Source organism: Xiphias gladius, chromosome 24 (assembly GCF_016859285.1).
Source record: "Xiphias gladius isolate SHS-SW01 ecotype Sanya breed wild chromosome 24, ASM1685928v1, whole genome shotgun sequence".
NCBI lineage: Eukaryota > Metazoa > Chordata > Actinopteri > Istiophoriformes > Xiphiidae > Xiphias > Xiphias gladius.
Window position 1 is genome coordinate 18,149,125 of NC_053423.1, and position 15,916 is coordinate 18,165,040.

The following is a 15,916-nucleotide window of genomic DNA, read 5'->3' on the forward strand; positions in this document are numbered from 1 at the left end:
ATGAGTCTGAGCTGATCTGAGTCACAAGCTTCAAGAGAGGGGGAAACACAGAGAGAGAGAGAGAGAGAGAGAGAGAGAGAGTAGCAGGAAAGAAAACTCATTTGAGTGTGAAAGTAACATACGCCACAGTCTGCAAACGCTGCGAGACATAGAATGATGCTTTCAGGGCAACTACATATGTGGAAATACTCCCAGGAAACAATGATTACAGCATTACAGAGAAGGAAATGTAACCACCACAGCTTTAATGACGAGAGGGATTTTCATCTGTAATGCAGGTAGGATGTGTTTAATCAGGTGAAAATTTTTACTCACGTTCGTTTTGGTTTCAAAGGTCCACTGACTCAGGGGTGAGTCAAAAAAGTCAAATTTACAAGTTAAAGTTCTATTCAAAATGATTTTTATAAATTAGGTTCAGCAGCGGGCAGCAACGGACACAAAAACAGATGAGATGCAATTTCAAGACAACAGACTGTGAGCTGATTGTTTAATGATAAGCTCAATATAATTGTGCTGTTTCCTGCAGTGCAGTGTAAGTAAGCAGCAATGAACTGGTCCAGAGTGGGTGTGACTTTATTTGCACGAAAGGAAGTGAAAATGAAAACAGATAAAAGGAGAGAGCGAGCTGCGTTGAGAGAACTAAGAAAGAGACTCCACCAAGGAGACAAACTGACATCATGACTGTAGCAATGCGTTTTCACACTCCAGTGCTAAAATGTGGCTGTCACTGACAGAAAGGCGAGAGTGTGAGATGGGAAGAGACCTACAGGGACTGAGAATAGCATTTCTTTAGTTTTATCTGTTTCTTTTGTTCTTTTTTTTTTTTTTTCGCAGACTTTAGGCTGTTAACGGGATCGTAGGAACTGTGCTGTGTACTCTGTGCTGAGGAGAGTCCCTGTTCAGGTGTGTGGTGACACTTCCTATCCTCTATCAACAGACCCAGCTAGACTGCCGAGGTACAACATGACATTCTGGATATTGTTGCTGTAATGGGAATACAGACAATCAAACCTCTAAAAGCTCATAAAAATCTAAATTCACTTACATCTACTCCTCTTAAACAAACCTATCCATTGAGAGAGTATTAGTCTCATAACATCATGCCTCTGCACGCAGATAACACCATTATCTTGTCATAGCAGTAAAGGTCATCAGCCCAGAAAGCAGAAGTGATCTGGTTTCCTGCAGGTTTAGAGACTCCTTGCCTTTCTCCAGCCACTTCAACAACACCGTGGACGTGTTTATCGGAGATAAAGGCTGTGTTTTCTCTGAAGGGCTTTCTAGAGAGAGACTACACTCATCTGGCAGGAATGTTCTGCTTCTTCAACTGTGACATGTCTAGGTTTTCTGTTAGGATGGTGGCACCCGACCGTTTCTGTCTGATGTACCCTCACAGCCCTGTCCGATACTTCAGTACACCTTCACTGGCACCAGCTGTCATGTTCTAAATATGTTCTTGTACTGTAAATGGATTATAAACTGGATGTTGTTTAACACTATTGAGTATATAAAAGTGGATATAGTTACGGTTTTCATGTAATTGAATCATCTGTGTTTAGGTTGTTTTGGTCAAATTTGCTTTGGCACTATTTGGAGTACCAGAAGCTGGACATTTTAACCACTTATCCATTGCTAAAGACAAATGTTGCAACTGGTTTTTCATGACTTTTAGCTCATTATTTTGAAAGTTTAATCCAAAACTTTTTGCTCACTTTTTGAACTGTTTATACATTACCTTTAGTTAGGTTAACTATTTCAGCTGTTTCTCTATTACTTTTAGCTAATGTTAACTATTTCACTGGTTAAATCATTACCTTTAGGTAACGTTACCAATGTCAACGGTTTATTCTTTACTTTTTAGCTATTTCAACTGTTTATTCACCTGCTTACTTTTTCAGTTGTTTATTTCTTACTTTTAACTCTCTATTTCACGGATTATTCGTTGCTTTTAGCTAACATTGACTGTTTCAACTGTTTATTTATCACCTTTAGCTTACCATTTATTCATTACTTTTAGCTAACATTGACTGTTTCCACTGTTTATTTATTACCTTTAGCTTACCATTTATTCATTACTTTTAGCTAACATTGACTGTTTCAACTGTTTATTTATTACCTTTAGCTTACCATTTATTCATTACTTTTAGCTAACATTGACAGTTTCAACTGTTTATTTATTACCTTTAGCTTACCATTTATTCATTACTTTTAGCTAACATTGACTGTTTCAACTGTTTATTTATTACCTTATCTATGTCAATGATTTAGTCATTACTTTTAGTTAACTGTTCCAGCTGCTACGCAGCATTTAATCTATTTCTACCATTTGTCTATTACTTTTAGCTAACCTTTTCAACCACTCTGATTACTTGCTAACTAGTCACTGGTTATTATCAATTTACCAGTTAAGTGAGGTTTCCACATACCCCCTAGCAACTGCAGAAGCACCCCTGGGTGCCCCCAAGTTGGGAAACACTGTGTTAGGAAACACCCCTCAGATAAATAAATGTATACCTCTACTTTATTTTACATAATTTATGGGATGTCCTGCCTCAAGTTCCTCCACATTCTTAGACGGCCGCTTTGCAATAATCATCATATCAGCTTTCTGTATCAGTCACAGTTACATGAGTACTGATATTCAGTTTGTCATATCAGGGTTTTTTTTGGATTTCTCACACATAAAGTCTTTAAGTCATGAGCTCTTACAAAATCCTTAGTTTATTTTGTGATTCTAATGTACTTGCAAAGTGTTGCATGACTGCTATCACATGAAACCACTGGATCCTCTTTTGTTCTGACTTGAAGTTTTCAAACATTTTGAAATTATGAAACGTTCTTGTTCAGCCCACTTCCAAATCTTCCTCCAATATTTATTCTCAGGTGCTGTAATGCTATGAACTTTTCTCCTTCAGGATCTGGCCAGCTCTGAAACCATGGAGGACAAAAACAGAGTTTGTCATGTTATGGAAGAGAGCGAGGTGGATGTTCAAATCAGACAAGCCAAAGCTCAGCCACAAGTCAGCAGCAACAGACCCAACTGGTCAAACGGTAATGGCTTCTCCTTATTCGTTTTTATTTGGTAAACTACACTTTTCATTACACTCAGTGTCATATTTATGACACGATCAAGAGGACTCAACCGGGCTATAGTTTACATGAACGTGGATCTTCTGAAGGCCGGTGCTAACCTAGATATTTTTGTACTCAAAGGTACTGAAAGGCTGTGTATACTGTTGAATGCAAAAGTTTGGGCAACCCTTGGCAAATTTTGGGAAAAAACTTTTTTTTTTTTCTTTTTTTTTACAACTTGTGCTAAAGTAAAACATTTAACCAGTTAACAGTAGGTGTTTTGGCACAAATGGAACATCTTATTTGTACCTGAACTGCAAGTGATGAATAGTTTTTTTGTTCCGTTTTTGAAACAAACAATGAAGCAACGGACATTGTGATGATAGATTACTTACTAGATCATATGACTTCACTGCATCTTTCTTTCACAATTTGAACCTTAATAAATTATTTTGGAAACCAAACAAAAATATTAAAAATGTGCACCTGTCACAGTCCCAGTCACAATACAGTTTACTAGTTGCTACAGTTGTAATTTGATCACTCGGTCTCCATTGTCTCATAATCCTTTGGCCTGCAGTGCTTGTTTCAGAACACTTTTAAGTGTGTGCCACTTAAGTATAAATGATCAGTTCTCAGTTTTCTTAATTTAGATTTCCTCATGACCATCCCCACACTGCACCACTACTCGCACAGCATTAGCGAAGCATTTTCATCATGTAATCACCATAACGTCACGCTCATATGCTTAAGATGTCAGTAAATAGACATGTCAGGATATGAAGGAAAGGGAGATAATTTAACTGAACGCACAGTTCCCCCATTTCGTTTCCACTTAAGTAGCTTTGTGGTTGGAAAAATCATCTTTTTCCACACTGTCTGACAGGATCATATGCTGTATATAATCTGTATTAACTTGTTTCAAGTCTTCATCGTAGCTGTATGCTGTTTCCGCTGAGTGATATAGTCAAACCCAAGACTACACAACAATGGCTGTGCCATTTCATCAAATGGAAATATTTTACATGAACTCTGCAGTAAAAAAAAATTCTGCTTATACACATTATTGCATAAATGCAGCCTGACATTTTTGGTATTTTTGGAAACGTTGAGATCTTGACAAGGGTTTGAATGATTTTTGGCTATTAAGAATGAGTGGGTTGGTGAGGTTTTATTAATATCTCCTTGATTTTATGTTTAAGTCTTTTTTATGCTTTCTTTTTCAGTGGGGATGATAACACATGCATTTTTGCCATATATTTTAATTTTACATCTATCCATCCTCTTCTTTGCCTCTTTGCAGCAAGCTTTTTTAAATTTTTTTATTAGGCTCTCAATCTTGTCATACTTCTATTTTCAGCGTTTATGTAATGATCCTACTGTGGATTGCTCTTTCTCTTTCTCTCTAACACACACACACACGCGCGCACTCTTTCGCTCATTCATTCTCAGGCCAGTGTGTTCTGTCAGTGCCGAGCTGTTCAACGTTAAACCCCAGTTTTGATCTGTCTCTGTGCCGTGCCAAACTGGAGAACGATGGCTTCCAGGTCAGCAGACACACACAAATAGCACAATGTTATTTGTACACAAAAAGCACAAATGACCCAGTAGCGGCACTGCAAAATTCAGAGATCTTTATCACAGAATTGTATTTTACCCTGGGATTAATTTGGATTGTTAATTTGTTGTTTTGTGTTTTGTTGTGTTTTTTTGTTTTTTTGTTTTTTTATCCTGTTAGATTCCAGTCACAGACATGGAGGCTCCACTGAGAACAGCTCTGGACGTTCCTTCAGTCAGAAGATACATGGTTTTTAACTCGGCTCTCTTCCATTTCATAATGGCACCGGTATGATCGTCCAGGTCTCCACCTTGGCCCAAACTTACCAACTATTTATTCTGACAGTATCTCTCTCTGCCCATTCCTCTGCAATTCTAACTCTCACTTTAAAAGTTCGGGAACTTGCAGGAGACTGTTAATATCCAGCCTTCTATTCCAAAGCTTCAGTCAATCGCCAAAACGCTGCAATTTCCATTATGAGAATTCAGTGAGATCTTTCATTAGACTCCTTTCAAACTCCACGCATCCAGTTGTAACACTGACTTTGAGTTAAAAATTTGTTTCATTTTACAGACCTTTTTGAATTGAAAAAGATTTTTTATCTTATTTTTCTGTGAGTACAGAGATGTAGAGAAGATGTTGCAAAATGGCTGCAGTTGGGCGTCGTGATGTTCGTCAAATTCACAAATGCGTTTTTATTTGATCATTCACTGTGGTTTCCTCCCTTTTGCAAGCATATTTTCACATAATTGTTGAAAAGCTGCATTATCCAAATCAGTTGTATTATTTAGAAATTAAAAGTTTTTTATTTGCGACTCATAAATTTAAAAAAAAGAAAAAAAGAAATTAAATGCCATTGACATAGCTGATGTAAAGACATTTATGTTTGTAGATTTTTTTCACCCTGACACATTCATCCACTGTGCGGTCATTTTTGGCTACACACACTCATCCTTGTCTTAACACCAATTACTACAGAAACATAGAAAGTTTTCCTTGCTGGTTCAAAAAAGTCTTCTTGATATATGTTTTACCAAGCACCTTCAAAACTGCGAAAATCCCTCACCTTAACATATAAGGCATTCGTGCTGTCACACATACTGTGCCTTTAAATTACAGAGCTGGAGTTAGGGGCAGTTAGCTTAGCATTAACCGGAGGCAATGGGGAAACAGCTGAAACCTTAAAAAAAAAAAAAAATCTGCCTACCAGAACCTCTGAAGCTCACTAATTAACACATTGAATCTTAATAGTTTCGTCCGCATATAAACACAGAAGGCTGGAGGGAGCTAGGCTAGCTGTTTCCTGCAGTCTTTATGCTAACATATGCTAAGCTAAACTAAGCTGGCCCCTGCTCAGTAGTTAATGGACAGACATGAGACTGATGTCGACCTTCTCATCAAACTCTTGACAAGAAAGTAAACAAGCCCATTTCCCAAAGTGTAGAGTTGTTTGTTTAATGCTAGTTGCCAGCTGTCATTGAGAATATCTTGTGATTTTTGGTATCAGAGTTAATGTTTACAACCTCTGCTCTCCTTCCACCAGTTGCTGTATGTGGTGGTGTGGTGTGCCGTGTTCTCCACCCTCCACCTCTACATCACTGTCAATGACTACTGGGTCCTCTGCCTCTCTGTCAGCCTGGTCTCCATCTTCCTCACCACTGCCATCATCTTCGTCCTCCACCACAGTAACAAGGAGGTACATGGGATGTGCACGGCACATGAATATTGACATTTTCATTTTAATGATGTAATTACTATTGGTCCCAGTAGTGAAGGTCGTAAGTTTGGATTTTGAAATCAAATCAGAACAACTGTGCTCAACCTGAATCAGAAGTTGCAGCATTTCAGGAGCGGTTCTCTAAAATCTCCTACATGGGTTTCAATATTGATGCAATTAGAGTGTGAAACAATTGATTCTCAAACTTGTTTCTGTGTGTGTTTCTGTGTCAGATCAACATGAACTTGGACGTTCGGTTAATCCAGGTGAACGAGAGGATGGTGAAGCACAAGCTGCTGGTGGCCGTGGCCGACTGGGTGCAGAACTGCACTGGAAACATGCAGGTTGTTCTTCTAAAATCATCTGAAACTGTGGGAATATGAGGTTCCACATGTGCTGAAAGTGCACTAACTTTTTTTGTACAATACATTTGTCCAAGTCCACTGTCGTCGCACACTGCTTAGGCTGATGCACAGCTGTAGGGGTGTGTGGTATTCCTATAGCTGTGTCTTTTCTTAGTTTCATCTTTTTGTGTCATTCTCCCTGACATCTTGTTGCAAACAACATACAACACAACAAAATGAAGGAGAAACAACGAGATAACAGGAAGAACTATGTGACGCTGGGAGTAATACAACAAGAGACAAGAAATGTTACAACATACCATTTGGTTAATGACACAACAAGATGACTAAGCAACGTGTCAGCAGGCATAACAGCACAACAATGACAAAGCAAATACGCAGAGCAGCTGTCTATGGGTATAAAATATTCAAATCAAATATGCAACTCTTTTTGGCTGCACCATACATCAGATAGTGTCCGTGTTCTGTGCTTCACTTTATAGACAAACCCCCGAAGTTTATTCTGACATATCCGGTATCTTTTGAGACTGCGGGATGTCCACTACAATGAACCAGTCGGTGGACTTTTTAAATTATTACAGTCAGTTTTATTCAGCAGAGGGCCCGCACCAACAAAAGGCTGGAACTGGGTGGGTTGCACATGGGCCGCAACAAACAGCACAGAATTCATCCCCAAGATCTCTCTGCAATTTAGGGAATAGGCCCCATTTATTCACATTATGACACAAAGAGTAGTATAGTATACACCTGAAATAAACAGATTTTTAGAAGAAGGAAAGAGGTCAGTAAAAAAGGAGAAAAGAATAAAGAGAGTAGTTTGAACACTAGAAAAAAAAAAGATGCTAAAAGAAAAAAATCTGCTCCCGTGGAACAATAATGCCAAATACTTCTTGTACTGGAATGGATCTCCACTATTCACGTAGGAGTAAAAAGCTTAATGTGTTACATAAAAATGTTCATGTAATAAAATTTGCCAAATTTTAAGACATGGGCGGTGATTCAATGGTCTGGAACCAGGCTAGGACATCAGATTGAATTGAAATTGAATAGTTTTACTTTGACAGTCTGGTAATAATGTCGTACCCATCTCTATTTGTCCCCCCTCTAGTTGTACTTTGTGTATTGGGACATGTCACGATGTCTGAGGGCACTGACTGAAACTTTAGAGGAGTGCAGCTTTGTGGTGAATGACACCCAGGTGAGTGAGTTGAGTACATCTGTCGCTCTGTTTGTTCTCTTGCTGCTTCATTGATTTTTCTTGTGTTAGTCCTCCCTCGAAATCAACAGAAACATAATTCCAGGGGCCGCACAAATAGAAATTTAGTCTCTGAAGGAAAATTTCATAGCTTTCATTCTTGCAGCTAAAATGATCCACTCAATGTCACGCTCTTTAGCAGAAAAAAATGAGAGGGAAGATGTCCCATCTCGTGCTTGTGACCGAGGTCACGGCTGTTGACCCCGAGGTCGGCGGCCCGGATGCGGAGCAGGGCTCAGATGAACAGAGGCCCCTGCTCAGACATGAGAACACAGGCTGCGGTACCTCAGCCAGCCGGCGGGAGGACACCAAAGTCACCACCAGCTACAGCCTCATCCCTGATGTATCCTTACCTGCTCAGGTGAGAGATGACATGATGCTGCAGGATGTCTGTTTATATTAGAGCCTGAATGATATAGCAACAGTATTGGCTTATCACATACAGTATATATATCAGTACTGGACTATATTGAAACAATTTTATCTATATTCTAAACTTTATTAAGTTAATGATATATTTTGATACTGATGTTTTTGTTGTTGAAAGCTTGTTTTGTGCTACACAATATTTTAGTAGAAATTACAGGCATTCGGTGTTTATCTAGCGTCTGTTACCAACCCCGGTTTACAAAAAGGAACTGAGCAATTAAATGACTCAATGAATGTCCAAATAAATAAAAACTTGCAAAAATTTTGAATTTAGACAGTACATTAGTCATTATGCAGCCATGGTCTGCAAGGAGGAATCTTCATCTTGGAGCTGGACAGATAGTCGTGGTTTCCTACTCATTATGCAAATTAAATGTTAAAAAGCCACCTAACAGCTGCACATTTTCTTTTTGCTGACCCGAGAGTATCTGAGATCACATTTAGGTAGTTTCAGTACCCCCAGTAATAAATATAAGTTTCCACATGGGCAAATACTACTGGAGTCTCCCTCATATCCTTTTCTTGCAGGCTAAAGCCTACCAGCTTCTGATGACCTACAGTGCAGCCTATGTGAAGCTGCTGGTGTCTGAGAGGCTGTCAGGCCCGTCACACCACCGCCTACGACCCCGGAGGAATCACTGCACCACCGCCCCTCTCTGCCTCTGCCAGTACATCAAAAAGAAGATCCTTCGATAACAGAGCTGACCCCTGGCAAACCGGGAACCTGGTACACGGAGCTGGTGGTCTACTTGGTCATTAAAAAGACTTTTGACTGTTGAACAGACATCCGACATTTGGGAGCACTGCCTCGGGAGCAAACGTGGATTAAAAACATTTTGATACAATGAAGGACCTGTTTGGAGCTTCACACTCATGATTTCTCTGTTTTGAAGCCTGTTTCTCCGGGCTTTTGGGATACTGTACCTCTGCTGCTGTTTTGACGACAGCTCTGTGTTTGCACCACCTGGATATTTGTCCATTTGAACGCTGCCAAATGCTGTCACACTGGGACCACAGGTCCATCCAGCTGCTGTAAACCCATATTTGTACTCTTGTATACATGGCAATCAAGGGACTAGGTACTACTATCGTTTAAATTATTTTCATAAATAATAAATAGATTCTTGTGATCTTCAATAGATTCTACAGTATTTGTCTTTGTGACTTACTTGGAGGCAGTGGTGGAAAATAAGTATATTTATACAAGGAAAGTACTTATGCACAATTTATGAGGTATTTGTACCTTAACTGCATATTTCCATTTTATGCTCCTTTATACTTCTATTCTTCCACATTTCAGAGTAAAATATTGTACTTTTTACTCCACAACATCTATCTGGTAACTTTAGTCACAAGGTACTTAACAAGTAATTTCATAAAATACAAATACAATAAAGTGTTAAACCAGTTTTTCCGACTCTTTTTGGCTGGTGAACCCTTAAAAAAAAAAAAAAAGATATATCTAATCTGTGTTCCTTGTCACATTTCAGATGTCTTTGAGTTATTAGCAGTTCCACCAAAGACACATTTCCCCTCTAAACTTGTGTTATGGTTTCTACGAAATAACTGTTCAAGGCCATAGAAGTTAAAATTATCCAATATTTCACAGAAAAAGCAAAAATGGGAGAAAAATCTAAAAAATTATTACAAATGTATGTATTAGAACTCCATTTCAATCCTGTCTCACGACCCCTCGGATGTATCTTGTGACCCTTCAGGAGGGCCCAACCCCTAAGTTGGTTACCAATGGGCTAAACTACCTCACTTCACAAGTAGTCAAAAGTAGCTCCATCTCGACTTGTCAAACAATGGTTACACCCTGATGCAACACTGTGTAACCATTTAATAATATAATAATAATATAATCTTTCAGTACATTTTGTACAGTCACACATCTGCGCTTTCACATAAGCCGGGGTTTCTGGTGGAAGAAGTGCTCACACATTTTACTCAAGTAAAGGGCAGAAATACTACAATGTAAAAACGATCAAGTACAAGTTCTGCATGTCAAAATATTGTCAACAAAATGTACTTCAAGTATCCAAAGGAAAAGTACTCATTATGCAGGAGAATGAAAGGGGTCTCAATGTTAACATTATCATGTATTATTAGATTTATACACATTAATGTTTATGTATCATTTTCATATTGTAGTTGCAGGAGGTGAAACTATTATTACCTACTTTATATATTTTTGGGTAGTTTAATTTGTATCATATTTTATAAACTGATTACATGTTTTGTGTGTTAAATCTAAATCTGAAAAAAGTAACTATTTGTCTGACAAATGTAATGGAGTAAAAAGTACAATATTGCCCTCTGAAAATGCAAGTACCTCAAAATTGTACTTAAGCGCAGTAGTTGGGTAAATGTACTTAGTTTAATTCCACCACTGGAGTTTGAGTGCAGGACTTTTACTTGTTATGTAGTATTTTTTACATTGTTGCATTGGTACTTTTACTTAAGTAAAAGAAGTATCCAAGAATCCGAATACTTCTTCCACGACTGCTTGGAGGATTGAAAGGTGATTTGTAGACAAAGACAGTAGAAGCATGAAGAGAAAGAAAGAAAATCCCTTTGATGCAGGTGCGTAATGATGCTGGAACAGGAATCATTGGCTTTAGTTTCCTGGCTCCATTATCTCAAATCTCAGCAGCAGCACCACAAAGGAATCTTGTGTGTTTGCTTTTGCGATTTCACACCTTTGGTTTTCGAGTGTGTAGGGTGGGTCAGTTATCCGTGCATTTGTGTATGCAGGAGGCAAACACAATATTACCAACCCCCCAATATTACCAGCGATCAACCGTCAATCCTGATGCTGCGGCCGAGACGACAGCCCAGCGAGGGAGCTGCGGGATGACACAAACACCCACAGCGAGGCAGCCAGCGTGGCTGACCCGAGGGAAGCTGGGGCTGCGTGATGGAGGAGAGAGGCGTGCAGTGTGAGGCCGAGTTAAACGATCTCAGAGATGCTGGCTCTCCGCGGGAGGCTAAGTGGCCATCTGTGATCCTGCACAAACAGGCTGGCTCCACTCCCACCTTTAGCCTCTCCCTCCAACCTCTTCTCCATTGGCCTGATTTTTTGGGTCCATACTTCACCTTTCAACAGATATTATTTAAAGCACCTACAATTGTTCTTTTTATAATAACACTGTAACTCATAACAATGTGAAAACAATGCCACAGCGAGTGTGTTTGCATGCACATTAGTATCCTGCTTTTGAGTCTTACCCGGGTTTTGAATGTTTGGAATATGGCGTTTACATGGAACATGAATAAACCTGGTTGCTCATGTCCCTGATCACATGAACGAGTCAGACTTCCCCCTTTCAGCATGTTGATCACCATTACATCATTTACCATTATATTTACTTCTACTGCTGAATAACCACAGCGTAACTTGAGTCGAGGACGCACCTGCAAACACTGTCAGAGAATTGTCAGTAACCTGGATAAAGAGTTTAAATGCCAAAGTGTCCTGGTCTCTGCCGCAGTACTCCAGTTAGCATATCCAAGTTTCTCAAAACCAGGATAAGGTGTATATACATGTGCAACACTGGGAGACTCCAAAAACCCGATATAATCAGGAAACTAGTGCACATGTAAACGCACTCAATGTGAAAGTTGTCTCTGCTTTGTGATGAACCTAGAGAGGATTCTAACCTGAATCTGTAGCTCCTCTCTACTTCATGGAGCTCTGTAGAGTTTCAGCTCATTGTTTGTCTGTCTGACCCGCAACTTTACTGTTTTGGTTATCTCTCACCATTTTCGTAGCGTTGTTTTTGCCCAAAGCACGCAGCTGTTCTCAGAGAGAAAGCTGTAACAACCCGCTGTACACTACCTGCTCAACTGCAGACAGACACATTAGCAACTAGCTGGTTGAACACAGTGGAGCATCTAGCAACTAAAGAGACAGATATTTCCCTCAGGAGCTGGTAGAGACCAAAAGAAGAGCTAATAGAGAGTGAAGATTTTTCGGCCATCAGGTGGCCAGAAACACGACTCCAAATTAATGATAATGTTGCTAAGGAGCAAATAAACAAGTATTTGCTCACAAGATCGCCATATCAACTCAAAAGGTGACAATATCAATGTTGTGTTCACGAATGTTTCCATTGCCAATGATCCCAATGATGGGATGAAATAGCAGCAAAACAGGGCAAAAAAATAAGAGATATAAGGATATAATAAGACACAGAACAGGTATCTTATTAATATGGTCTGATTTAAAATGGCTAATTGTATGTTGTAGCCTCTGAAGATTTGGTTATGTACAATATAAGCTGCTTGGAATGGGAATACATACAGTTTTTATCTTTATGTGACTCAAATACAGTGAATTTGTTGCAAGAAAACAACTGCCAGCCTAATGTAAAACAAGTTTACAGCCATGCTAGTGGCTCTTTGCTTTAGGCTAAATGCCAATGTCAGCTTGCTATCATGCTCACAATGATAATGCTAACATGCTGCTGTTAATGCAGGCATCAGGGGTGGGCATTACCACGAAATTAGGTGTCAATCCGATAGCAACAGGGCCAGGATCACCAATAACAACACCGATATCGATACTTTTTATTCTAAAAAGCAGCTAATGTACTGTCACGTGAGAGAGAAATACGTCATGATTTGTGAGGTGAATGCATTATCAACAGGCTACATTGAAATATATTTTAATTATCACCAAATAATTTTCTAGACATGACGCATTTCTTATTATTCTCTGTTAATTACTTAACCAAATGCAAGTTTAGACTCAATATTTTTCAATAATAACAAATGTTCATTCTTTAAGGAGGTAATTAACTGGCAATGTTTTAAAAGCGGTCGGTTAAAAACACTTGTCGCTGTTCTGACGATATTTTCAGAATCTCCAAAGACTCTTCTAACCATCTGAAGTAAATAATATTCAGTCCACTGCACAATGACAATTATTTTTTCCATATTGTGACTGTTTCCTATCCAGGCACCTGGTGGGCTGCTATCTTCATTTTGATGCGGAAAAAGAGACACAACTTGGGAAACAGGTTAAAAATAGTTTTTATCACGCAGCAGATGGAATATTTTTTCATTCAGATGGTTTGAAGAATCTTTGAGGATTCTGGAAATAACTTAGCGTTTTTGAACCACCTGGGTTTTTCAGACATCGAAGTCTGCCTCTGGGACCCAAATGTATGCCGATACACTAGAGGCACGGACTGCGGGATCACCAAAGCCAGTAGGATTTATCCTCTGGAGATTATAAATGGCTGTAGAAAATGTCATGGCATCCAATAGTTGTTGAGCTGTTTCTCTCTGGACCAAAATGGCGGACCAGCTGACAGACTGACGATTTCACGCCTACAACCATATGCCACTGGCATGGCCAAAAAGATTTATGAAGACATACTACTGATCTGGTGTGACTTAAAATGTTATGTAGCAGTAGGCTTACATTTTGGTTTGTACATTATAAGCTGCCTGGATGGGAAGGCATAATCATTTTCATACAGTAGAGGCGATGCACGAAATCAACTGGCACCATAGTGTAGGAAAATGAGCAGCTGTAAAACACAAACCTGCAAGACCTTCTGTAATTAAACACAAGATAGTGAGAGATACTGTATTTCATGAATCTGACAGAGAGAGGAAAGAGACAGAGTGGGAGAAAACCGGGGCAACTATAAATAGCACCTTAGCGATGAGGGGAGAGAGGAGAGGCCACAGAGAGACTGAGAGGAGAGAGAGAAACTGAGAGGTGAAACACAGACCCGAAGAACGAGACGCCACTATGTCGTTCACAATCCAAAATGATTCTTTATTCATTACTCAAACAACTGAAGTCAGAAACAACCAACTGCATGTGCAACACATCCATGGACATAATTAGAATAATAAACCCCAAGAGAAACCACATGTACACAGGTAAGTTTTGGCTCTTTGAACAGGCAACCCGTCGCATCTACTGTACAAGCTCAAAAACAAAACAGAAAACGAAAAAGAAGATGAGGAGCACACCTCCCAACCGTGTAGTAAACAGCTGCGGGTCGTGTAGCTGGGCACAGAAGAGTCCTATCAGAAAGCACACAGGGAGATGTAGCCTAGCGCCATATAAACTAGATATGCTGGGAGCGACTCTATTCAGTAGACTCACACTCACTGCCAGAGCCTTCTGCACAGTAATAATACTAAACAGCACTTTGCTTCATTTACTCGTCTAACACTGAAATATCAAAGGGTCAGTCATATAAGGACGGGACCCGTATCTATCAAACTGCTAAAAGTGAAACGTGTGAGATAAAAGTAAAAATCTCTCGCTTTTACTCACAAACGTAAATAAATAGTTTGACATTTCTTGCCCAGAGTTAGATAAAGATATTGATACCACTGTCGTGTCTGTACAGTGAATATGACGCTACAGCAAGCAGTTGTTCAGCTTAGGTTAGCAACGGGGGGGTGGGGGCAGCTAGCCTAGTTCTGTCCAAATCTGCCTACTAGCATCTCTAAAGCTCACTAATTAATTCTATATATTTTAAATATGCACAAAGACAGAAGTGTAAACACGACTGTTGAGAGGTTCAGACAGGCGGATTTTGCTGCCTTTGAACAGAGCCGGGCCAGCTGCTTCCAGTCTTTGCACTAAGCTAATCTGACTGGCTGCTAGCTGTAGCTTCACGTTTAGCTAAAAATATGTGAACAGTGTCAATCTTTCTCACCCAACTCTCTGCAAGAAAGTAAATAAGCGCGTTTCCCAAAACGTCAAACTACTGCTTTAATAATGAAGTCTATTTAAGAAACGTAGGGGTCCTAACTTAGTGTAAACCAGATGTCTGAAGACTTGTTTTGGAGTGACTGTACCTGTATATCTGAAGCAATAAAAATAATTCAGAATAGGGAATAGTGTTAGTCTTTTGCAGTTGGTTTATTTCAACACTATATATATATTATAAATATTTTAGATTGTCGTTACTTCACATGGTAATTGCTTCTGGAGATATTAGAGATTTCACTCAAATACAATGAGATTGAAAAAAAAAAAAAATCGAAATCATGTATGTTTGTGCAGTAAAACACATCACTGAGTAAAATGTAAGGATTGTTTTTGCAGTATTAGCAACATGACAGTTGACAGATAGTAAATCTTTGCGTCGGTTTGACTAATCAATCAAGTGATCACTTGAGAGTTGCTCCTAAAAATTACTCTTAGATTTTGCTTGTTGTCTCACTCTTGCACCTAGCGAGCACATTTTTACCTAAGTTCCATGAATACAAACCCAGATGTGTTCAATGTACTTAATATTATACATCGATGATTTACAGTGTAACAATAATCACAACAGTAATTATGATTATTATTTAATAATAATAATACTAGATATTTGTTAAAGAATAAACTATGGCATAAACTGTATTTATCATATTTATATGTGTATTCATTGTCGACAAACATTATTTTCATAATTTTTAATATATCTGTATAATTCTCTTAAAAATAGCATTATCATAGGGACCAAAAGAGGAAAGGGGGGAGCAGAAGAGATATG

At 39.0% G+C, this 15,916-nt stretch overlaps 1 protein-coding gene across 6 annotated transcripts; it reads left to right on the forward strand.

The window, feature by feature from the left end:
- LOC120786720 (transmembrane protein 268) lies at positions 1–9,788 on the forward strand. Of its 6 annotated transcripts, none has more exons than XM_040122290.1 (10): positions 4–278; positions 835–956; positions 2,916–3,051; positions 4,525–4,619; positions 4,811–4,918; positions 6,174–6,326; positions 6,581–6,691; positions 7,821–7,910; positions 8,107–8,328; positions 8,925–9,788. In XM_040122290.1, exons 3-10 carry the CDS (start codon positions 2,937–2,939, stop codon positions 9,090–9,092), a joined length of 1,062 nt encoding a protein of 353 aa, XP_039978224.1. In that variant the 5' UTR covers positions 4–278; positions 835–956; positions 2,916–2,936; the 3' UTR covers positions 9,093–9,788. The 6 variants fall into 6 exon arrangements, with proteins under 6 accessions (XP_039978223.1, XP_039978224.1, XP_039978221.1 ...); XM_040122291.1 differs by having other exon boundaries at positions 5–278; positions 835–903; XM_040122289.1 differs by lacking the exon at positions 835–956 and having other exon boundaries at positions 1–278; positions 8,110–8,328.
- The last annotated feature ends 6,128 nt before the right edge of the window (positions 9,789–15,916 follow it).

Coding starts and splice junctions, on each gene's coding strand:
- LOC120786720 (XM_040122287.1), top strand. Junction 6,327..6,580: donor TCCACCACAGTAACAAGGAG/GTACATGGGATG, acceptor TTTCTGTGTCAG/ATCAACATGAACTTGGACGT. Junction 7,911..8,106: donor TTGTGGTGAATGACACCCAG/GTGAGTGAGTTG, acceptor CACGCTCTTTAG/CAGAAAAAAATGAGAGGGAA.